Raw genomic sequence first — 24,855 nt, forward strand, 5'->3', positions numbered from 1 at the left:
TAAACCATCTCTGCAGATGGGCTAAGCAAGGTTGAGGGTAGGCCTCCAACCCTTAAGTGAGTTAGGGGGGTGTCTATCCCAAGCATGTGAAGACTTCCTCTGGTGGAATGTGTGAATGAGAATAATTTGTTTCAACAACCATGAAGGTGGCTGTAAGCAGCTGCTGAGGAACACTTAGAGCTTGGTCAAACACTGAAGATACCAAGGTCTTTCACTGCATCCTGGTGCAGTCACTGGTCATCTTGACTCCTGACCCTGGAAGAGAGTAAGGTTTTGTACAACTCTGCCTCACTTAAATTCATGCACAAATCAAGACACCCCATCAGTGGTCCTCTTCAAAAACAAAGGCCCACCACCACCAAGAACAAAGGAGGCCCAGAAACTCCTCTTCACCAGGCTAGCCATCTTCACTGCAAGGTGAAAGCAAAGGTATCCTCTGTCCTCTGGATGGTCTCTAGGTTATCAATATCAATGTTCTTCATTGATATTGAACTGAACATGCAGAGTATTATTTATTACCACCTCTAGGCCAAGAGGGACAAGTTAGGTGGCACAGTGAGTAAGAGTGCTAGGCCTAGAGTTAGGAAGACCTGAGCTCAAATCCAGCCTCAGACACTTCCTCTCTGTGTGAGGCAGAGCAAGTCACTTAGTCCTGTTTGCCTCAGCTTCCTCATCTGTAAACTGAGCTGGAGAAGGAAATGACAAGCCACCCTAGTATCTTTGTCAAGAAAGCCCTAAAACGCACCACAAAGAGTTGGACATGACTGAAAACAACTAGGCCAAGACTCTGTGGTTTTTCTATTGCTAAATCTCACAGTGCTGATTTAAATTCAGCTTGCAATCCACTAACACCACCAGATCATTTTCAGATAAAACAATACCTAGCTAAGCTTCCCTAATCTCAGACTTTTGAAGGTGGTTTTTGGTGACCAATTTTAAGACTTATGTTCCTCTTCCAAATTGAATTTCAATTTATTAGATGTAGCTCAATACTCTAGTCTGTCAGGATCCATGCTGTTCTCCAATGTGTAAAGCTTTACCTTCTAGAAAATCTGCATGTTTGATGACTAAATGTTAAATAGTACAGGAAAACCAAGTACTATTATCTGAGCTACTCACTAATAACACTGAGTTTGGCCATTGAACAATTTCTGGAACCATCTAATTTTATTATTTTATTATCAGATCATCCAGATAAGAGAATTATAAATAGACTAATAGAATTATAAATTTTACCAACAGCTTTGTTTAAGTAAATTATATCTATCATCCCCCTCCTCTACCAGTTTAGTAACCTTGTCAAAAAAGTCAAAGCTAGTCTGGCAGGAGTAGTTCTTGATGAAGCCATCCTGAAGCTCTGTAATCACAATTTCCCTTTCCGAAGTTCACTAGTCTCCTTTAATGACTCTAGAATTTTCCCAGAAATTGAAGTCAAGCTCACTTGCCTGTAATTTGAAAACTGGGCTATCTTGAGGTACCATCCTCATGTTCCATGATCTTCCAAACATCATCAACAAAATTGTGTGACAACAACCATATATTCTAGTTCCTTTCTGTACCCAAGGATGTAGTTCATCAGGACCACGTGTCTTCAATTCAGTAAGAGCAACCTGTTGCCCTTTATCTGTCTGGGGTATTAATTCCCTGTTAAACCACTGTCAAAATCTCTGTTGCTAAAATTCCCTGTGGTAGAGGGAAACAGAAGCAAAGTAAGCAGTGGGCAGCTTTCTTTAATATGGAATGTTCAGTCAGCCCAAGCAGAGGACTTGTGCTTTCTGACCATTTATTTAACTTTTGCATCTGGTGCACCACCCCCATGTGTTCTGCTCCTCTTCCGGTCACCAGAGCACCCAGGACAGGGACTTTTTGTGTCTTCTTCATAGCTTCTCTTCCATATTCACTAACTTCATCCATGGCGCCAGACTGGGCCCCGTTTCTTCCTCTTTCACAAACTCTACAAGGGGTGGATTCTTCCTCAATTACCATGAAGGCATCATCATTTCCACCCCAGATCCAAGAGAGAATACTCCCTTGTGTTTCTCCACCTTTTGAAAGATGTTATTAAACTCTTCTGCTCTTTGAAGAGAGTGAATTACAGAAGAAGTCTGGATAAGTGAAGTCTCTTTCATGCCTCCACTATACAGTTTACACAACTCATTCTCTATTTCTTTTCTGTTGAGGGGCTGAAGTAAACTCACGTTTCTCCCTTCACTGGTCACCAATGAAATGTTTTCTACCATGCTTAGCCCTGCTTTTGGTTTCTTAACTTCTTCACGTAAGCATGCCATCTTAATATAAGATGCCACCTCTCTACACACCTTTACCTCTCTTGTTGCTCCAAAGTTAAGCTTCAGCATAGGAGATGGCATGCTGGACTTAAAAGTCAGCAAGAACTAGGTTCAAACACCACCTCTGCGGGACCATCCATGCACAAGTCACTTAATCTGTTTCCTCATCTGTAAAAAGGGGGTTGTAAATACTTGTGATACTCTAAAAAGATAGTATGTAGAAAACGCTCTGCTTAGAAACACCATGGTATAGTAAGGGAAAAAAGCACCAGATTTATAGTCAAAGGGTCTTTGCCCTTCAGCAAATCATGGTCTAGATGACTCCTGAAGTTTCTGCTACAGAAGATAGAGCTATGATTTGAGAATTGTACCACTAAGGGTTACATAAAGTATTTTACGCGTTTCAGAAACATGCACTAAAAGCATCTAGAATTCACACAGTAAACAATACTTGCAATATTTATAAGTATAGACTGAGTTTTTAACTTGGGTCTCTTTTACTTCTCTTTGTACAGATTTTTTTTATGATACTTTGAGAATAGCAATGAACCCAATTCTTGGTTAGCCATTCTAATAGATAAGAATAGTGAGATAATTAAAAAGTGTTTAAATCTAAAATCACTCATACTTGGCTTTAGGGGTATGTTTCTGCATCTAATGAAAGGAAATCAATTATAAGGATCCAATGAGATAACAGATGCAGAGTACTCTTTAATTATAAATTGCTCTTTAATTACTACTTCAAATAGTATGTCAAAAGATCTGGAAAGTAGTCCAACTTGCCCTTTGGGTCCCACCCTACTCAACTTCTGACCCTTGTTTCATGCTAGGGACACACAATGTAATATTTTAGCCCCATCCTAAACAAAAAGGCATTCCTTCTTAACCCCTTCCTGCTTATTTTCTAATTCAAAATGAAACGATTTTTAAGTAATACTTTGAATATTTTAGTATAAAAATGGTGGTGACAAAAGCAACTTAACCTACCTATGACTAAGGTTAAAAACTAAATTCCTTTATTTTATCCTTTATAATATAATTATCCTTTATAATTTATTTTATCCTTTATAATTATATAAGTGAGGCCATAATACCATTTGATTCCTTGTACCTCATTTTCTAATATATGAGGTAGGAATATTTAAAATACATATGTTAATATAAAGTAAAATAGAAATTCCAATGATATCACATTTAGATCATCCCAAGGGGAGCACTAAGAGGATCTCAAATTTTCAGTTTTTAATATGTATCCTTCAAGAATGGTTCAGCAAGGCAAGCCCACAAAAAACCATTACCAAAAGCTGGAGTTCAACATAGTAATCTTAGATAATTTCACAAAACCTTTAAATGGGGCTCTAAATGGTCAGGAAAAAAAAAGGCTAAGATACCAATAATATAATAATAACCACAACTGTTAAAGGGTAAAAAGGTTTTCTTCTTGTACATAAAAAGACCAAGCTCATTTCAGTGACAACCAACCACAGTTGGGGAAACTTTTCTGCTCCATCTAACAATGAAAAGCCATTTAGATTGGAGGCAGCCAGGTGCCAGATAGAGCTGCAGACCTGGAGGACAAATCTGACCTCAGACACTCCCTAGCTGTGTGTCTTAGGCTCCTGCTCTGGAAAACGGAGGGACTCATGGCACCTATCTACTAGAATTGTTGTGAGGATTCAATGAGAGACTTGGAAAGTGCTATGTAAATGCTAGTTGCTATTGTTTATTATTATATTCTAGTTCTTTGAATATTCCTCAAGGAGATGATGTTATGATTTAGGTGTGTCGAATGACAGTCCTTGGTACATAATTTATGTAACTTTTAGCTTAGATTGATTCTTGGCTTACATGATGACTTGATTTCCATAGGGCTAATCTAGACCCTGGAGCAGTCTCCCTGTAACAAGAGCAGTACTGTATCCTTGTGGAGTAGCAACTGATGAACTCTGCAGCTGAAATAAAGCTATCAGAAAATGACAATTTGAGTGCCAGGTCCACAATTTGCTATCTGCAAATCACCCTTCTGGCCTTCAGTTTACTTGCTGTGAAATGTACGCAACCATACTACTCTATGGGGATGTTGAAAGAGTAGTGCTTTGCAAACTTCTATGATCTAATAGGGGATCCTTCTGAAGATCTTTGAACTAACCCCAGCACTTCTGAAAAAATTTCATGTAGTTGTAATTAGTCTTATTTTTTTTTTATCATGTCTTCTATTCAACTAAAACTTGATGGAAAAAAGTCACTTAAGTCTCTGGGCCTTAGATTCTTTTATCTGTAAAATGATGGGAGTTGGAATAAATGACTTCTAACATTCCTTGTTTAGCTATATATCCATAGTCCTACTTACTTCTGTAAAATGATGGGAGTTGAAATAAATGACTTCTAACATTCCTTGTTTAGCTATATATCCATAGTCCTACTTACTATCATACTATGCATACACTTATGGCGAAAAAAGACATTTTTTGGTTCTCAGGCATTTTCTATAAAATAATTCAATCCCTAAACTAAAACGATCAATAAAGAAAAACAGCATCTGCTATATAGTAGTCTTACATAATTTTAAGATGATCTGGGACTGTGAAAACTGAATTTTACAAAGTTACAAGATAAAGCTCTCCAATGAAAAGGATCAAGTAGTGCTTAGTAAAACAGGAATTCTGAGCAGATTCAATTTCATTGAACCATTTCTGAGTTAACATTCCTAATTTTTCAGTTCAGCTGAATTTACATTTCATTGTTATACAATCTCAAATTTTCTTACATTAGTATCACATATAAGTTCAATGACATCATATAGTACATGCTAGCTCCCTGCTAAAAGAGCTATTCATTTTAGGGTACAATTAGTTGTAAGGGTCCATAATTTGGTTAAAATACCATAAGGACTCACACATAACACCCAAATAATAGTCATTGAATAATGAATATTAAGAAGGCATCATTTTAGAGAAGACTCTGAAAAATGAGGTATTTAAGTAGAAGTGGGGAAATATTTGACTACATCTAGTGAAGAGGGGTCCTTTCTACTTAATTTCTTCCAACATGTTCTAGATTTCAAAATTATCTATCAACTGCTTTTTCTACACTTTGTAGCTAACATTTATAAATGCCTCCTTCTCATGAAGGATTAAATCCCATGGTGCTATACTCAGTACAAGTATATAGGAAAAGTTTTATACTAGTAAATTGAAGCTTTTTTTTTAAAACTTTCATTCAAAACTAGAGCTTACATTTATACAGTGTTTCAATTCATAAAAGTGGTTTTCCTCAAAACAACCAATTGTCAGAATGTCCTAATTTTACAGATTTGCAATGTAATTTTCTAGACAGTTTACCCTGTAGAGGTAAACTCCATAACAATCACATGACTGATGATTTTGTATGTGTGTAGGAATTTAGGTCTCTATGTTCAATTTTTTTTAAAGATAAAAATTCAAACTGGAGATATGGTAGGAGTATGCCTATTTATATTGTAAATTTTACAACACTATGAAGGACCACCCTGCATATATCACTAGATAGATATTTGTTAAACTTGACTTATCCCTGGTTAACCACATCTTATGAGGGGAAAATATTTAAAGTCCTAATTGAAAATGTTCAAATATTTTATTGGTAACCTTCAGTTTTTAATACATTTTTCAAACACCAAGGAAGATACAACAATTAAAAATAAACCAAAAAGATGTTAAAGATAATAATGGTCACAAAAAGATAAGATACTCTTATCTTAATAAAATAAAAATAAAGCTATAAAAGTGAGGGCACTTTTCTTTCTATTAAGCACTGTATCACAATGCATTAAAGAAGCCCATTAAAATTTGCTTTTAGAAAATACAAAGCCATGGAATAATATAAAGAGAATACAGATTACTCTAAAGGCAGGAAAAGTCAATTTCCTCAGCTAAAAATAAGTGCTATATTAGCTTAATTGCTACTAAATGATTAAATGTTTACTTATAATTGTCTCATCCTTTTGACATTTTTTCCTAAAGAAAAACTGAAGTGCCTTGGAAAGTTTCATTTCATTTTTTAAAGATTTTGGCTATGATACAGAAAACAGTCAGAGACTTGACTTTTGGTTCCTATTCTGTTACTAGTTATGTGATCCTAGGGCCACCTTTTTCACTTTCAAAAATGAAGAGAGGTTAGACAAAATCAGCATTTCCAAACTAATCTGCTTATATAACAGTCTGGGTTTTAAATACCTTGGTATACTTGGTGGGAAGATATGGAATAATGCATATGGAATATTCCCAGAACAAAGGAAGGTTAAAAAATTTTTATTGCAAAATAGAAGTTAACTAAATTTTCATACTGAAAGTTAATAAAATATTTGATACATAATTTCACATTCAGTATTTCAGAAGAATTAGTAGCACAAAAATACTAACAGAATCCATATTATTCACTTTGTGTCTCTAGCATCCAGGTTCCAGAAAACTATTTTAGAACTCTAGGTCTGAATTCTGTAGTTCTGGGAGTTTCACACCAAAATACAAGATGAAACATTATTTTCATATGACAAGATTATCTTTTGGGGGAAAATGAAAATTACTTATTATTTTGGGGGGATTTCTAAATGTCTTTCTCTTTTTGTTTTTTTATTTTTTTGGAGGGGAGAAGGGAAGGCAACTGGGGTTAAGTGACTTGCCCAAGGTCACAGCTAGTAAGTGTGTCAAGTGTCTGAGGCCAGATTTGAACTCTGGTCCTCCTGACTCCAGAGCCAGTGCTCTACTCACTGCACCACTTAGCTGCCCCTCCTTTATTTCTAAAACACTATGTAAAAGATCTCATAAACTGAGGGAAGAGAACAAATAAGCAAGATTCCTTTAAGTCTCCTACTATCCACTGTCATTTCCTAGCAATATGAAGCACCTCAGGGGTTCTCAACTTAAGAAAATCCACTGGGCTTTCTTCATTTCAGACCTGAAATACTTATTCATTGGAAGGAAAAAAAAAGCAACCCTGAGATCACATAGTAACAAAGGAACTTAAAGTAGACCTAATGAAGAAAATGGAATCATATACAAAGCGCTTTATAAAAAGCTTTGTTTGCTTTAAAAAATATTTTTTCTAAATAGGGTTCCTAGACGAAGTCAATCATCTGGGGATGTTTCACTGTGTTTCAAGTTATGTCTAAGTTTGTACTGTGGATAGCAAATTCCTACCTACAGTGAATGTGATAGTGACATTTTAAAAACCAGGTGCTAATACAGGGTTTCACTTATTTTTACCTTTGATGCACATTAGCATAACGCTCCAAATAAAAATACTGTCTTCAGTCCCATAAAACAAAGGATCAAATACCCCAAATACTTAAATTATTTTCCAGAAGTTTGTGTTAATTTAAATCTAATACTATAATCTTAATTATACCGTAGGTTCAGTTTGTTCATAAAAAGTCATCTCAATACAATAACATCAGGTATAATACATAAAATCTAATCCATTATGTCTTACCAATTTTATGACCTGATGAGACACTCTTGTGGACAACATTCAGTCCTTAGAAGCTAGAATAACCCTCCAACCATGTGAGGGCATCACAACTTTTAAACTTTCGGCTTTCGATCATTATTATGTCACATTCCTCCTCCGATGCTGAACTCTAAAAAAAATTCTAGCAAAGAGTTTAAGTAAATAAATGTTTTAATCAAATAGCTTTAAAATAATTTTATATAGCAATGGTTTTATGTTTTTAACATGGTTACACAACTGACATTTTTAAACTTATTTTTTAAAATGTAAAATAATTTCATATTTGACCTGGAAACAATTCAGAATTTCAACATGGACCTAGAACACTAGTTAGTAGATATGCAAGTAGAAACCGAACTGTTCCAAAAGTTCTAGATTCATGATTCTGATATTTATTAGATGCAATGCTGTTAATTGGCCATAGCCAGCTCTATAGTCCAGTAAAAAAAGGCACATGAGGTATATAATGGGTGAACTGGACTACAGCACAAATGACTTGTACTTCAATGCAGACTAATCATTAAGATGGGCAACATGAGTACTATGTGAACTCTATTATAGACCATTCTGTTTACATGAGCACACCACAGCTAGCTTTTTAAAAAAGAAAGCTTAATGGTGAGACAAAGAACATAGATCTATTTGGTTCTGGTATTTATGTTTTAGATTTTACACTGTGATTTCATTGGTATAAGTACACTTCACTATGGTAGCTCACAAGCCTTCTTAGCTTTAAATGGGCTTGTTGAAGCATATACTGGCTAAAACATAATATCTATCACCTAGTGGCCAATATTCTGGTGATAAGCCAGAATAAAGTAAGTAAGGCTCTATGTTCAGGTCAGACCATCAACGGACTTGTACCTGATGCCATTCTCTATCTTGGTAGGACCTGCCAAAGGGCACTCTTCCATTAGCATAGCCTTGAAGATTTCAGTCACCTCCATGCTATGATGAATTACAGGAGGCCTTTAGGAGAGGGGTCTTTATATGAGGAATATAAAAAAACACCATTAAATGCTTTAATGCATATCTCATCATTTACATAATTTAAAATCTTGTCGCTATAGGCACACATTTACACTGAGTATTAGGTAGTGTCATTACCAAGTGAGGTGTTTTAGAGATACTTTAATGAGGGGAATTAATTTAGGTGAAACATCTTAATTTTTATAAGTTATTTTATAAAAACATCTTATCTTCAACAGGGCATTTTCTCCACAATCCTTGAAGGATCCATTAATAAATTTCTCATCAAGTCACATTCAATTTTGGTGGCAAATAATCCATGTGTATAGAAAATCCATTAAAATTTGCAGGCTTTTATAATCTAGGTTGAAAAAGATGGCGTCAGTAATTCAATTCTAATAATAGACCAAAGAGTGCTCTAATATGGGGGGTAGGGAACAAAGGGGTAGGGGCAGGGGAAGAGAAAGCACTTTTAAAAGGTAATGCAAGAATTACTGAATTTGGATATAAAGCAATAACCACTTAATGACTATTATGAAAGGAGACTTTGTAGTCATCTCAGGGATCTGAAATATTAGAAGTGATCAGGGCTTGTATTATGTAGATTTTAACTTGGAACTGGATTCTTCTTCTATTAAATCTGTCCTCAGAGAAAGCTTTGACAAGCAGGAGTTTATTTTACCACCTAAAAATAGCTTTTCTCAATGTAATCTCATAACACATCTGAGTTCAATGAATAAATTTATACAAGTATACAACTTTACTCTGCCCTCTAACAAAGCAAAGTCAAGTAATGTGGTCACCTGGTGAAGGCAAAAATCCATAACCTGATGTAAATAAAATTTTCTGTGGAGGTCAGTGTTGTGGTACCAACCTTCTCCCATGTGCCCGAAAAGAGACTAGTTCAAAGTCTGTTTGCTACAAACCAAAATTATATCCTTGAGAAAAAGGCTTATTTTAATCTACTCCTATGTGGAACAAATCCCATGAGGTACAAAACCCAGCCATATTCACAAAGGTGAACTCACACATCCTGAAATATGTTTAAGGTTGGTAATCTGCTAGTCAGCAGGGCTTTGATGAACTGGTCATCTAAAAAGGGCAGACTGGCTGACCCTTTGCTAAAAGGCCTCTCAACAAAGAAAAGCATTGTTTTGGTAAATGCTTAGGAAGCCTTTGGAAGGCAAACAGAACAGAATAGCCTTGTAAAGCAAATTCAGTGGTTCTGTGTATGAGGGGAAAATCCTAGTACACCAGTGCAATGGGCCTTGCATGTGTCTAGATTAAAATTAAATTCTTTAAGTTACATGTACATAGTTATTTGAAAATCTTTTCCCAGTGTGTACTTTGAAATTAGTTTCTATATGTGTATCATATTCAAGATTCTTTTTTAACAATAATTCTAAGGATTTTTACCAAATAGAGTAAGATCTCATCACTTTGGAAGTTGAGAATGAAACTTTTAAGTGCTTGAGAATGGAGCATTATATTTAACTGAAAATTAACTAAAGAACCGTTTTTAGTTCAACCCTCATAATTTAGAAAAATTTTCACTAAGAATAGCTTTTCTTTCAATATCCCAAGATCAAGATATTGCAGTTTTACAAAGGACATTATCAGAATATAGTCTGGAAATTATTTTTACTTGTGTATCAATTCACATTGACTATAAAGCTAGGCAAAAGGAATACTTTATTACTATATATCACAGTTCATTTTGTTTATATGGGCACACCACAGCCGGCTTTTTTAGAAAGCTTAATGGTGAAACAAAGAAAATAGATTGGTTCTAGTATCTGTTTTAGATTTCGAGATATGATTTCACTAATGTATTTAAAAAGGGGGGGGTAGGGTTCCTTCTCAAAGGCTAGTGAATACCACAGAGGGTGAGAGCAAAGATATTAACTGTTACATTTACTGTTTGTGCAGGTGGGGTCCTATTAACCAAGGTTTCATGATAAAGAGAGGATGAGATTACCTTTACTTAGCTAACTTCTTCATAATTAATAAAAGGGTGATCAATATAAATTACCTGAAGGACTATTTCAGGAAAAGATTTAAAACTTACAGAATTTCTCAGCTACCATTAAAATAAAACAATAGATATCACAAGTTGTTCAGTAGTTTTTCAGTTGTCTCTGGCTCTTCATAACCCCAATTTGGGATTTTTCTTGGCAAAGATACTGGAGTGGTTTGCCATTTCCTTCTCCAGCTCATTTTGCAGATGAGGAAACTGAGGCAAACTGGGTTGAGTGACTTGCCCAGGGTCACACAACTAATAAGTGTCTAAGGCCACATTTGAACTCAAAAAAAAAGTCTTCCAGACTCCAGGCCTGGCACTCTATCCACTGACCCACCTAATTGTCCTGTCCTGTCCCCCTGCTTCCCCACAACAGAATACATCCCCATTTGTGCAAATTCTTGGTATTTCTTGGGGAATCTGCTAATTTACGATCAAATATAAGTGTTTTAAAATTTTTTATAACTTAAAAGTTTCTATATAAATTCTATAATTTAACTTGTCTTTAATTTGAAGGAGTGAGGTTAACTGTGCCGGTACAAGAAAGGACTGCCACATTCTTCCCCTTCATTTGATTTACTCATAATACTCTCCAGTACATAGATATAGAAAAATGATAAAGAACTCCCAAGCTCCCAAACAAGCTTTTGATAATGAATTGGTTTTTTCAGACATGTCAGTTGAAAAACTGAAACACTAAAAGTTTCAATTTATGTAAAAACATTTCTCCAGTTCAAATACACATAGAATATTAATAGGGGCAAGCAATTAAAAGAAATGCACATACACACAGACATGTGTATAAGAAAATGGACTGAGATCTTTGATTTTAAGATGCCAGGCAGGTGGGATGAAGTAGACCACCATCAACCTGTGCTGGAGGACTGTTAGCCAAAAAAAACAAAAAAACAAAAAACAACATAATGAACTTTACTGATAGTGACCTTAATAAGGACCCTTACAAAAGGTAATCTGGAAGTGTTGCTTAGCTAACAGTCAAACACAATACACAATAAGATTTAATTTTTAAAATATAAAGCACACTTATCAATATTTTTGGACAGAATAGAAACGGTTATTGTAAAAGGAAATACTTAACTGGTGAGTACTGGGTATATTTCATTCTCCAAATGGCTTGAAGCCCTGGTGTTAGCATAGATGTTTAAGATTGAAGAAAAATCACCCTGTAACCAGGGACTTGGTCAACTCTTCCTACCATTTGTGGACACAGAAAAAAATCACTCACTGTTTCTAAGTAACTTAAGACTCACATCCTTTAATCCCTTATTATAGAATTTCAATAACTATTTTTACCTGTGCCAAAAATAAAATAAATTCTTGAGGCAGTTGTCTTTCTAGGTAACTTATTATTACAAAAGATCTTTTAAGTGTTGAAAACTTTTAGCAGTTGGAAACCAAACTGGTATGATATAAACTGCTTGTTTCTTGAGGTTATCTAAATTCCACAATCACTGATGTCAGTTTACTGGCATCAAGCATTTAAAATGGTTTACATGTAGCCAATAGATAATTAAAAACTAAGCCATGCGGTTTGGGTCACTTAAGTCCTGCACTGATCACAAAATCAATTGCAACTTGGTTTGCAGGATTCCAAGTACTGGACAAATATTCAGAAAATGAGAAGGTTTGTTAAGACCTTCAATCATTGCAAGTCAGCATTTACCATTTTTATTTAATTCCCACTCCTGGTCCCCAACCTTCCCCCATTCCCCACCCCCCAAAACCCAGAGCCTAATGAGACAACGGATCTTCTTCCTTTCCAAATGTTTTCTATGGTACTGATTTTCATCAGCAGTGGCCTTGAGAAGAAGTGTGATCTTCAAATTATGGGACTAGAACATGAGGGTGAGAATATTTGTGATATTTCAGCTGGTTTTAGTAAATATAAATTTCATCCTAGTCCTGAACTGGCACATTCAGGATTTGGGTCTGGTTTTTTGTTTTCTGTTCATTACAGTTCGTGTTTCCCCCCCATATTAAATATTCTTAAAACTCAACATAAGGTTCGGTTCAGTTCCAACGTTAGTGTAAAAAACACACATCCCTGAAATCGAGACTGTGGCACAGATAGAGTTCAGTGTGTACTCACTTTCTGGTTCACTGCTTTGTTCAAATCCCTGTTTTAAGACTATCAACTGGTCCACACCTTTTCAGCTAGACTCAAATCTGTGGAAGAATGCTAATTATTATAACTGGAGAAATTATGCTGGCCATAAAACACAATGGATTGGCCAGAGCATACCTGCCAGCCCTCACGCCCACTTATTTAATGGGCAAGTAGAGTAGCTTCTGCTTTTCTTTGGCATGGACCACCCACACGAGCCAACTCCCTCTCCCAATGCAAGTCTGCATTCTCTTTGACAGTCTTTTAGAGACAGAGTCACAACAGCCAGTTTATGTCAGATGCAGGACACAAATACAAGCGTTCCTGGTTGTCTCTTCCCTCTTCAAGTGTGAATTGTCAATAGGGTCACTACAATGCCAATAAGACTGAGAGGATTGTGGAGGAGGAGGGAGATTAAGCCTCTACAACACCCACTGTGTTAAGTGCTTTACAAATAATCTCAATTGATTCTTACAAAAATCATAGGATGTAGGGGATATTATCCCCATTTTACAGTTGAGGAAACTGAGACAAACAAAGGCTAAGTGATCTGCCCAGGGTCACACAGCTTGTAAGTGTCTGAGGGATAGATCTAAATTCGGGTCTTCTTGATTTCAGGCCTAGAGATTTATCCACTGTGCCACCGAACTGCCTCAACTATGCTGGCTACACAGGAAGGATAAGAAAAAGCAATTAAAGATGTCAGAAACCTAACTTCAGTGCGGCACGGCTATCCATGAAACTTTATACAGTTCTCCTTAGGATCTTAAAAGCAAAAGAATGACTTTTTAAAGCAAAGTGTTACAGTAGCAAATCTACAACAAGCCGTCCATAAATCTTTAGTCCTAGGCAGATAGAAATCACTATACAAAGCACTGAAATGCAGAATACCTTGCTTCATATTACTGGTTCCATAACAATATGGTAGGTACCATATAGTGGTCGTTGGCTCTGATATTATGGACTTCTGTAGAGGCAGAGCTTCCCAAAGTAGCGAACAAGGTAAGACTGTGGAAATGTCGTGGGTAATCAAACAATTGTAAAGATATGTGTTGGGGGTGGTAGGGGTCATCAAATCTTAATGAGGTGAACATAAGCTGGTGGAGGTCTGAATTAGGGTGGCAGTCATTTAACTGAAAAGAAGACAAAGATAATATTGTGGGGAAAAAAAGTTACATTATCTGTTTTATCATCTATGGATTTGCCTAAAAGCCTATCACTTCCATCAAGTGACCATCATTTTAAGATTCAGCAGTGTTCTCTATTTAGAACTGCAAGGTACCTCTCAGACCATTTAAACCTAAGGTCCTCATTTACAGATAAACAGGCAGAAGGAGAAGTCATTTGTCTAATCAAAGTGGCGACCACTAGTGATGTGAACCAGAGTCCTCAGACTTCAAAGAGTAAGCTTTTCCCTTCCCATGATGTTTAATCTACTCAAGTCTTTCTGGGTCTTAAATTACCTTACTACTACTTTTAGAAATTCAATTATTTAACACTAATGTCAGGTCTTAAAAACAACCAAATATAGAGGTTGGGTCAATCCTGGTTGACACAACCCTTCTGTTCCAGGTTCCTTTTGCTACCTCTACCTGCTTTTTGGTGGAGCGGTGAACTGGTCCAGCCACTCTAGAATTTAGAACTGTGCACCACCCCACCCCCCAAAATCTACTAAATTATGCCATACGGTTAACCATAGTAACTAGTAACACTACTACTAGTTGAGCAAAGAAAGAGGAAAAGGTCCCCATATGTACAAAAACATTTCTAGCAGCTCTTTTTGTGCTGGCAAAAAATTAAGATCTAAGGGGATGCCCATCAACTGGAAAATGGCTTATGATTGTGACAGAATAAACGATGAATGGGAAGATTTGTATGATGCAGAGTGACAGCAATATTTTAAAGATCAACTGTGAAAGACTTAGCAACTTTGATCAAACACAATGACCAAATTCCAAAGAATGCATGATGAAACATGGTACTCACCTGCAGACAGAAAATGTTTTTTTTTGGGGGGGGGGGAAGGTTAATGCAGGAATCTGTTTTACATGATTATACATATTGTCAATGAGTTGTTTTGTTCTGGCCTTTGCCATAGGCGAGGAGAAGGGACAAAATTCAGAACTGAAGAAATACTCAAATTTTAAAAAATGTCAACTAGTGATGAAAATAAGAGCTTGACAGTAGAGGAAAAAGATTCCCAGATGACAATCTGACTAGCTGATTACACACTGGGAGTCCAATATCCTCTCATATGAGGGCCAGCCTCCAATGACAGGGTTGGGTTATTATCAAAGTTTAAAAAACAAAAATAAAAAAGAATCTTTGGTGCTTCATTAAACATGTTTCATTAAAACTTTATATGGCTGTTCGAAGGGAGAAGCTTTTATTTTGGGTTACCAATTCCCAGCGAACTTTCTTTAACCTGTTTGCAGCCTCACACAGTAGTGGGTAAAGTTAGTTACCGAATTTCTTTAAATAAAAAATTACAATGGTGGGATGACCTTTTAGACTAAAAAAAAAAAATCCTGACAAATCTCTTTAAAATTATTTCCCCTCAAAATATCAGGCCTTAAAAAATACCTTCAGATGACAGACCAATCTTTACACAATTATGAAATTCTTTGCTGGTGATCAAGGTCCTTCATCCTATGTCTCCTGCCTCAACACAAGATACTATATACTATTAACTTATTGTCACAACTTCTCTGGGGCTCATTTTCCTCATTTGTGAACCAAATGGGTTGGACTAGATGAGCTTTAAGGTCCAACACTTATGCTCCCTACACTCTGGCTAAAATAAAATTTTCTTTCCCTCAAATATCCTGTGAAATTTCCTTCCTTTGCTCAAGGTGTTCACTATGTTCCTCAAACATCCCTGCCCCATGTTGCTGATAAATGTTACCTTCCTTTAAAATCCAGCTCTAATCCCCACCTATTCAAGAAAAAGAAATTTCCATGTTGATTTCTCCCCTCCAGGTATTTAACAGCCTTTACCCCAGGCATAACTTCGACTTGTGTTTGCTTTATCACCCTCCTAAGGATTGAAGCTCCCTGAGGTCAGGGATTTTTATTTAAGCTTCTTCACAGGCAGGTAGGCATTTAACTACTGAAATAAAAATACAAAAAATACACAAAATTCCCTCCCAAATGTCAGGCCAACAACTGTTAGAGCAGAAGGTAACTTAGAATTTATTTGGGGCAGGGAGGGCTTTTTCAGAGATACTAAAAGTAACATCAAACCACTGCCTAAACAAAGTACTTAACACTGACTTGATCTAAGCCTTCTAGTTTGGCTTCTAGTATGAAGAAATACCCTAAGCCTAAGTATAGTCTATGGATCCCATAGTTTTATGGCTCCATCCTATCAACTGCTTACCTCTCAAGCAGGTTCTAATCATTTGCACTTTCACTCCTTTCTTATTACCTTCTGGTAAACATTTTAGGTTTCATGTCTATATTCATTTGAGCTCAGAAAAGATGCCTGCTTCTAGATCCATAAAAATCACATCTTTCCTGCAGTGGATTCATCTATGCCCCAGTGAATGCCTGATGTTCACTATCCCCAGCACTAAGAGGATTCCCTAGCATAATAGCTGGTCCTATCTTCTTATACAGAAACCCTTTCTCAACGAATGTGGATTCAAATTTCAGCTCAATACACCTTTCCTATCCTTGATTTCAGCATATACTGAGCTCCTGGAGCTTAGAAAATTACTCATTTTATATGTGAAATTTTATATAGTTGTAAGGAAACTAAAGTAATTGAGAGGCACTTGGCTGCATATACTATGCTGTATGTATGTACAGAGATTATGGCTCACAATTAGATCAAAACATTAAGCTCTGATAGGAAAGTCTTATACTGAAAATATCTTTAAAAAGATATTGATTTGAATTCAATTTTGGCTGTTAAAATGCCCATAATCTTAAACAATATTTTGCTATCTGAGCCAAACAACTACAATCTCCAGTGAGTTTTATCTAACATCCAGGTCCTAAAAGATTGGTGTTCACATCACCAAAACTACCACCAATAATGGTATCTTTAGAAAAACTATGTTGAGAAGATGTTCCAAAAGTTGATATCCCATAAGACTAGCCTGGTATGTGGCTTAATGTGAACCATTATTCCTTTCCCTTAATTTCAAGAGCAGCAAAAATGATTGGATACTGGGGTTAAGTGCCTACAGTGTGCAAGGTACTAAGCACTGTGGGCAAAATTTAGTATGTAAGCAAGAATTCTCCTGCCTTAAGAAATTTGCAATCCAGATGGGGAGTGTATTTAAATATTTTGAAAAATTAGATAACAATACAAGGTCTAATTCTCACTTTTACTCATAACTACCTAATATTTTGGCCCCCTTAGCCAATAACAACAGGGTCAATTAAAGGTAATATTTCTTTCTAACAGCAATCGCTTCAACTGGGATATATGATGCACATGCACATGTACAACAGATGACTAAGCCCTTGATTACTACACCAGTGGGCTTAATGTATGCTGGTGAGTGCCAAAGGCAAGTTCAAGCAGCTGGCACTCATAACACAAATTGCCTATCCCTGCTTGATGTAAAAGAATCAGGTATTCTAACATATGGAGAATAGCCAGCAGATTATTTCATAGTTAATGTTGAAAGAATACTCTAATATTTAGTAACATGTTTCAATTTACCTAGAATACATTTATGTAATAACATCTAAAGTAATAAATATAAGCCAAACAAAACCCACCATTAACACTGTGATGGATACCAATTGAATTTTACAAAATTAAGGTTTATTTTAACAGATTTTTTAATCCAAAATTTATAATCTATCCATTAAAGTCTTGTTCGGATGCTTCATTTTGATATAAGTAGCCTATACCAGTTGACACAAGTTAATCTTTAAAATATGATAAATTTTTCAGGCACAACAACTCACTATGGCAAAGTTGTGATCTGTCAGCAAGGAAGTACAGTAGAAATACAGGCACGATTATTAAAGTTTAAGGTATACCACTATCCCTGTCTGCTTCTCTTTAAACATTTGCACAAGCAACCTGCTACCTGTTATTTTTGAATTTCACTGATGAACATTCCTCAGAAAAGCATCAACAACTCTTTGTGAATGAGGCTAAATAATCCTAATGTACCTGAAGTATTCTTACAGTTTAACTATGATCTTTTCATCTTTAATTCTACAAACCAAGTTTCTTCTGATTTGCAATACAACCTTACATTGAGTTTTACCGGCTAAGGGCTCCCAGATAAGAAATCGCTGTGATACAAAGAGTCCTGGGGCCTGGAGTCAGGAAGACTCATCTTCCTGAATTCAAATCCAGCCTCAGACACTTACTAGTTGTGTCCCTGGGCAAGTCACTTAACCTTGTTTGCCTCAGTTTCCTCATCTGTAAAATGAGCTGGAGAAGGAAAAGGCAAACCACTCCAACATCTTTGCCAAGAAAATCCCAAATGGAAAATGACTCAAACATCAAACTCTTTAGCAGTTTTTATTTGACTAACAACCTCACTTAAGTCTTTCTTAAGGTGAAGGGCCTTTCCAAGTATTTGAATTAAGGGGAAAAGAACAAACTTAACAGATGAAAATGAGAGGCTCTGTAGAAACAGAAAGGTATAAAGGTACAATCGTTTAAAAGCCACTTTCTTAGCACCCTGGAAAATGGATGACAGCATAGTTTTGGAAGGCTGTTGAAGAGCAGTAGATGGAGAGATACAGGAGGTAGCCAACAGAAGCAGACCACAAGAAGAAAGCCTCTCAACTTGAGCATTCTAGGTGTGTTTTTAACACAAAACTACCATAGGAAGCCACCAGAAAAATGTCAAAAAGGTGCATCTGGTGGTGGGTGGGAAGGGAAGATTTAGTTTTGGTAACTTGTCTTTTGAGTTATTGAAGGTGAAATGCCAATAGAGTAAAGTTTGCTTTAAAAAAGGTGCTCCCATCCAAACAGCTTAAGCACTGTTTGGCTGCTTAGACGTAATAACAAATAAAAAGTCATTTTATAAGATCATAGTCCTATCTCAATGTTAATATGTAAACGTGACAGGAGAGAATCTGGAGAAAAAATTCATTCCTCACTAAATTTATTCCAGCTCATTATGGGGTAAAGAGAACAATCATATTTCTTCTGTAATTTTGTATTTACCTAATGGAACACTTCTTCCTAATACCACAGAACACGTTAAAAGTTCATTAAGATTTCAAATATTAAAAATGTGATAAAAAGTAGTTTGAGTTGTTTAAAAATGTTAAGAGTGTTGGCTCCAAATAAAGCAGGGATCCTCTTTACCTAAACTTTGCATCTCCTCCACTTAGCCAGCACATAGTAGGCACTTAGTGTGTGTTAAGGGGAATAAAAATTTGGGTATGACAAGATGAAAAATCAAAACCATAGAGGAACAAAGAAAAGTGACATATGTAGAATCAAGAATTGGAAGGCCAATCAGGAATAATAACCTATATAAACTAATCTACTTAAAGAAATGAAATCTTATTGTTATTAGACCCAAAGTTCTGTTAAAAAAATAAGACTCAAAACTTTTTACAAATGGAATGTTAAAAAAAAAATCAGTCACCTATGCTGATTTTTACTAATAATACTGACTTACCAATTAATTAAATTGTTACCACATTTAAAATCACTGAAATTTAGAGCAAGATGGGACCTCAGAAATCTAGTCTAGACTTTCATTACAAAGCTGGGGAAACTAAGGCCCAACTAACTTGCCCAAGGTTACATGGTCAATAAGTAATAGTACTTAATGAAATTTTAAAAACACTAACTTTTTAGGATTACTAATAACTCCCCACCTCCCAAAATCTGATCCATGTTTAATATTTCATTAAATCTGGGACTAAAAAGATGAAAAGGTTGGCAAAAAATGCAGTAATATTAAATAGAGAGCTCCTTCCTAATTTACATTTCAAACATAATATGCTATAAGAATCAATCACTAAAACAAAGGATTCTATTTATCACTGAGTAATGTTCTTTCCAGTCCTAACATCATGTTATTTAATTTACCAGTTTTACACACAAAGAAGACTTAAAAAAATACTACACAGGTCTTCTAAAAAAGCAAGACATGAGAAACACACAAACACAAGCAAATCAAGCCAAATAATTGAAACCAAGATGACAAAATGCTATTGTCATATTTTCTAGGCAGCAAATACCACATCTTAATGCGATGGGCACACACACTCATCTAGGGTCTTGTATGATGAAAGAGATGGTGCTGAATCCAAATTACACCAGTATGCACACAAATGTGCTTGTTGCCAGGCACACCTTAAAGAATTCATTAAAGCTTTGTGCAAGTTTTGAAAAGACCATTTGCCCTCAACCTCTGGTAATTAAACACAAGATCGATGTAAAGCTAATCAATATTCAGCAACAAACACAGCGTAAACCCCCCCCACCCCCCCACCCCGCCCTGTGTGTTAAAGCAGAGAGATACAAAGACAAGCACCTTTTGCCATAAAAGAAATTCACTACTTCATTCCACATTAAAAACAAAAACAAAAAAAAAAACAAAAAAAAAAAAAAAAAAGAAAATCAAAACCTGTCACATTCCTGTGAGAAAGCGGCTGGCTGCAGTTTACAAATTAGTAATGCAGTTCTAGTGATTTTCAGCAATCACATTGGACAATGTTAAGAGTTTCTCGCCATAAATAGCTCTGACTACTTTGATACCCTTGTCTTGTTCCATCTCAAATTTCTCAATTTGAAATGTTTTGCAGTAAACCACCTTATGACAAGACTTTAGTGCAATAAACTGATACAAAAGAGAAACAAGCTTTTAGATTAACTCTGTATATTTGGTGTAGGATGCCTTTACGAAATAATATTAAAATGTGTTGATTTTCCAAGACATGAATTAACAGATTAATTTGCAAATTCAGTTTAATGCAGTGGAAGAGAAAACTCCTGAGCATAAATCGGATTTACATTGTATATAATTTGACGATTAAAAAAAAATAAATTTTATTTAAATGATTTAATTTTGTTTTGATGCCCTCTCTGCCATTCTAACCACCATGTAAGTAATCAAGCTCCCTCCCGGTTCAAATAAATTTCATAATTAAGACCATATATAATGACGAGAAACTAGCAGAGTGCAAAGCAGTTCATGCATACAATTTTGCATGTATGCATTCCATACTTAAGCATTCATACCTATCCCAGAGGGTCTTTGATTCCTGTAACTTGTTCAAATGGAACGCTTGGTAGAAAGCAGTTGAAGGATTCCTGCGAGATCCAAGAATCAAATGTAAATGATGTTGAGAAAGTACAAAAATCATTTTTAAAACATAAAGATGAAGGAATTTAGGCATGTAATTGCTTTCATTTTTTTTTAAACAAAGGCTGCTTGTTTAAAAACATGGGTGTGAAATCTGAAATAAAAACTAGCTAACTTTAACCTGGCTCTTCACCAGTAACAGCTGTGCAAGATTATTATTTCACCAATAAACAACTATGAGATAGAATCCTAACTGAAAATTATTGTATTACCTAGTTAGAAGCATATAGAAACCAATTCACATTCTAGTTAACAGTCTGCATTAACCAGTTGGTTCTTGCTGATTTGAAGAAAATTGGGTTGAATAAGACATTATGAATATCACGGGTATTTCCCAAATCCACACCCATTTGGCAAAGTGACAAGTGTCCCATTATGGTCTACGTATCAAAACCTATATGTTAAATATTCTAAGTAAAATCTATTTCAAAATATCTTGTTTGCTTTTTTAGGCTATTTCTTTTCTTTGTTAAAAGTATTTCCTGATGGTTAATGTGTGCGAGCTGGTGATTATAAGATGCCTATCTTCAGAATCTATCCAAATGCCTGAACGATGCACTCTCAGGACTGTTCATAGTGTTCATCTACCACTGTCACCCTCCTCCTGCCTACCCTACTTTCTACTAACCTACTCTGACTGTGAATCCCCAAGATTCATCCTTAAATACATTGAATCCAGGTGTGAGGGTGGCTCAAGCACAAGCCATCATTGGGAAACAAGTTTGTACACAACCACACATTCTCCCAACCTCTCCTAGTTCAAAAAAGCACCCTGAAAACTGTCAAATTTGGCCAAGAACATCTTGTATCTCAAACAGTAATATTACAATGAAAAATGAATAAAATGATACTGTGCATAAAAGTATTATGAATCATGACATACTTCTAGGCACCAAAACCAATGCTTAAGACATCTTTTTTTATCACCTGTCCTTTCCATTTGTTGTTTACAAATGTTTACAAACATTCACTTCATGTACACAAATAAGATAAACAACATAGTCTTTCTGTACAGTACAGCACAGGGTTCGGTGACCTGACATGCAGGTCAAAGGTGGTACACAAAGTGATTTGTAGACAGAAAAAGTGCACAAATGCACAATGGGGGTGTGGGTGGCAATTAATTCCAGTACTCTTTTTTATTTAATTCTATAGATACATGTGTGGGATTCACCTTACAGATTGAAGTATCATACCCTTTAAAAGAAACCCAAGATAGCTTCTTATATGGTTGACCCAATAGTATTTTCCATCCTAATCCCTGCCCTCTATGAGAAACACTTCTATCTTTCCCTCACATAGGGAATAAAGAGCTGACGTTTCAAGAAATCTGTTGGAAACCCTGCCTCCCAGCATGGCTGGGTTTTTATTTAAATCTGGTTTAGATACAATATACTGAGGTCATGGTGTGTTGAGGTTTATGGTTTTTTCCCACTGATATAGGGAACTGCTGATGAGGAAACTCCATGTACCCTTGGAGATTGAAGCCTGCTCTGCAACTTCAAGGTTACCAGGGGCACTGACAAGTTAACTAACTGGCCTAAGGTCACACACCCAGAATTCAAAGTTCATTAAAAATGAGATTCTACCTAGTTTAATACTAAAGGAAATCAGCGTGGCCTCCCGTCCCTACCTCTATGCTGTCATGCCAAGTCATTTTATATAAAACTTACTTCCCTTTCTTATCAGGCTAGCTGACTTTTAAAAGATGAAGAGTCACTTGGAGTCTTTGCTGATAGTAATAGTAAATCAAGGGCTGGTCTTAATTAAAAGTCTGGAAGATCTGAATTCAAACCCTACCTCAAACTTAAACATTTACTAGCTGTGTATGTAACATAAGTCACTGAACTGGGCCAAGCCCAAGTGTCCTCATCTGGAACCAAAGACCCCTAAAATGATGCTCTGATCCATTACTTTGTGGGCTTTAACCATTCCTTACAAGAGTCATTCTCTCTTCTTAGAGCTTGGCCTGATGGCTGGCCGCAGCACTGGGTGCAGAATAAATGCCATGCCGTGGCTGTAACATGAAAAGTGGCCATTTCTGGTCCAATTTAAGTGGCAGCCTCTCCTGAATCTTGTTAATAGCACCCAAGGGAAAAGAAGCTACTTAACCCAAGACAAAAAGATGTGAAAGAACCTCTTATTCACCAGATGTAACATTAGCAGCTACTCCTGCTATTAAAAACCTGGTCTAGTCTTCTCACTGAATCTTCTAGCTAACAGAACTTTTAAAAATAACTGGTAGGAAGGAAGAGTCTATTTGGTTTTAATATGGTGTTCCTAGACATCTCTGAATCACAGAAGGATCAGTTTCCTACCTTAAAGGCTCTTTGGAAGATTTAGGTCTATGGTGCTAAGTCTGTCAAAGAAAATTATAAAAATACAAAACTACTAAATCAACCCTCAAGTTATTAAATCTGAAAAGCCCAAATTCACCAAAATGGAGTGCTAAGTAATATACTTGAAAAATAGGACGTGATCTCCTTGAAGGTAAGAACTTGTTTGTTGTATTTCTAATATTCCTAGCACCTCACATAAGTGGGCTCTTTTTTAATTCAAATGGGGGAAAAACATCACAACATTTTCTCTTAAAGAAATTTAAAAATTTAAGTCTTAACTTCATAGAAATAAAATCTTACCAAATGTTCATTTTAAATCACGACATTTCAAAAGCTCAGTTTTTGCACATATGGATTTCTATATTTCAAAATATTTGAAAAAGGTAGGCAGGTTCTTAAATTAAAACCGTATTTAGAGGTGTAGTAAGCACCTGAGATATTCAATACTATACATAGAAATAAAGACTTCAGAACACAAGCACATTTAATTTGGGGAAATGTTATATAGTCATACTGAAGAAACCAAGCCATAATGCTAGCTATGTGGGTGTGAATCTTCTATGTGGTATGGCAGATTTAAGAGGAAAAAACAGGAAAAGCAGCATCACAAAGATGGAGTCAATCTTCTTTTGTGACAGAAGCACAAACCTATGCGATACTTTTTTTGAACTTTCAATTAGAATAACACCTAAGTTGAAGGGCTTACATTCCTTACAGGGATAAGAATAGAAACAATTGTCTCAAAAATTGATTTATATAAAAGAGATTAAAGTCGTTATCTCTGTGAAGCCTAGCTAAACAAGAATTGCAGGGAGAAAGGGGAAATGATAGCTATTTATAAATGCTGAAAGGTCTGAACATCAAAGACTATTTTGTTTCAGAGTGACAAAGTTTAAAAAATAAAATAAAATAGGGGGGAAATGGTATTACCAGCAAGCATTTCAAGGCTATAAACAGCCTGCCAAAGATAAAGACACGAACAGGTGACCTGTTAAGAAAACCTATTGGAAAGGAATTTTGGATTTGGGGTAGCTTTGTTCACAAATTCTCCTCCTGCAAGAGGGTTTGAAACCAGTTTTGCAACAACCTATATCAGCCTTTACCATCAAAAGCTTCTGTTCAATTTTCTTCAAAGTGTCAATAAAGGCTGTCAATTTAAATATTCAGTAAAACTCTTTAGAAAACCAAAGTATTGCTTATTTTTATTATCTACATTTAATTGTCATCTGATCAAAAATGGTTATTTTCCTACAGACCGCTTGCAGACATTTCTGCTGTACCTGCTGACTACTCCCTGCACACATACCAAATACTGGATTCA

At 35.8% G+C, this 24,855-nt stretch overlaps 1 protein-coding gene across 3 annotated transcripts in view; it reads right to left on the reverse strand.

The window, feature by feature from the left end:
- TSC22D2 (TSC22 domain family member 2) overlaps positions 1 to 24,855 on the reverse strand; it is a 54,946-nt gene that overhangs the window by 19,205 nt on the left and 10,886 nt on the right. For 2 of the 3 annotated variants that reach the window (XM_036755855.1, XM_036755857.1), the window contains one exon: positions 21,072 to 21,143. The exons of the other annotated variant lie outside the window; for it this stretch is intronic. In XM_036755855.1, coding sequence (XP_036611750.1) covers positions 21,072 to 21,143 — 72 coding nt within the window. The remainder of the gene's footprint in view (positions 1 to 21,071; positions 21,144 to 24,855) is intronic. 3 annotated transcript variants of the gene reach the window in all.

Source organism: Trichosurus vulpecula, chromosome 4 (assembly GCF_011100635.1).
Source record: "Trichosurus vulpecula isolate mTriVul1 chromosome 4, mTriVul1.pri, whole genome shotgun sequence".
NCBI lineage: Eukaryota > Metazoa > Chordata > Mammalia > Diprotodontia > Phalangeridae > Trichosurus > Trichosurus vulpecula.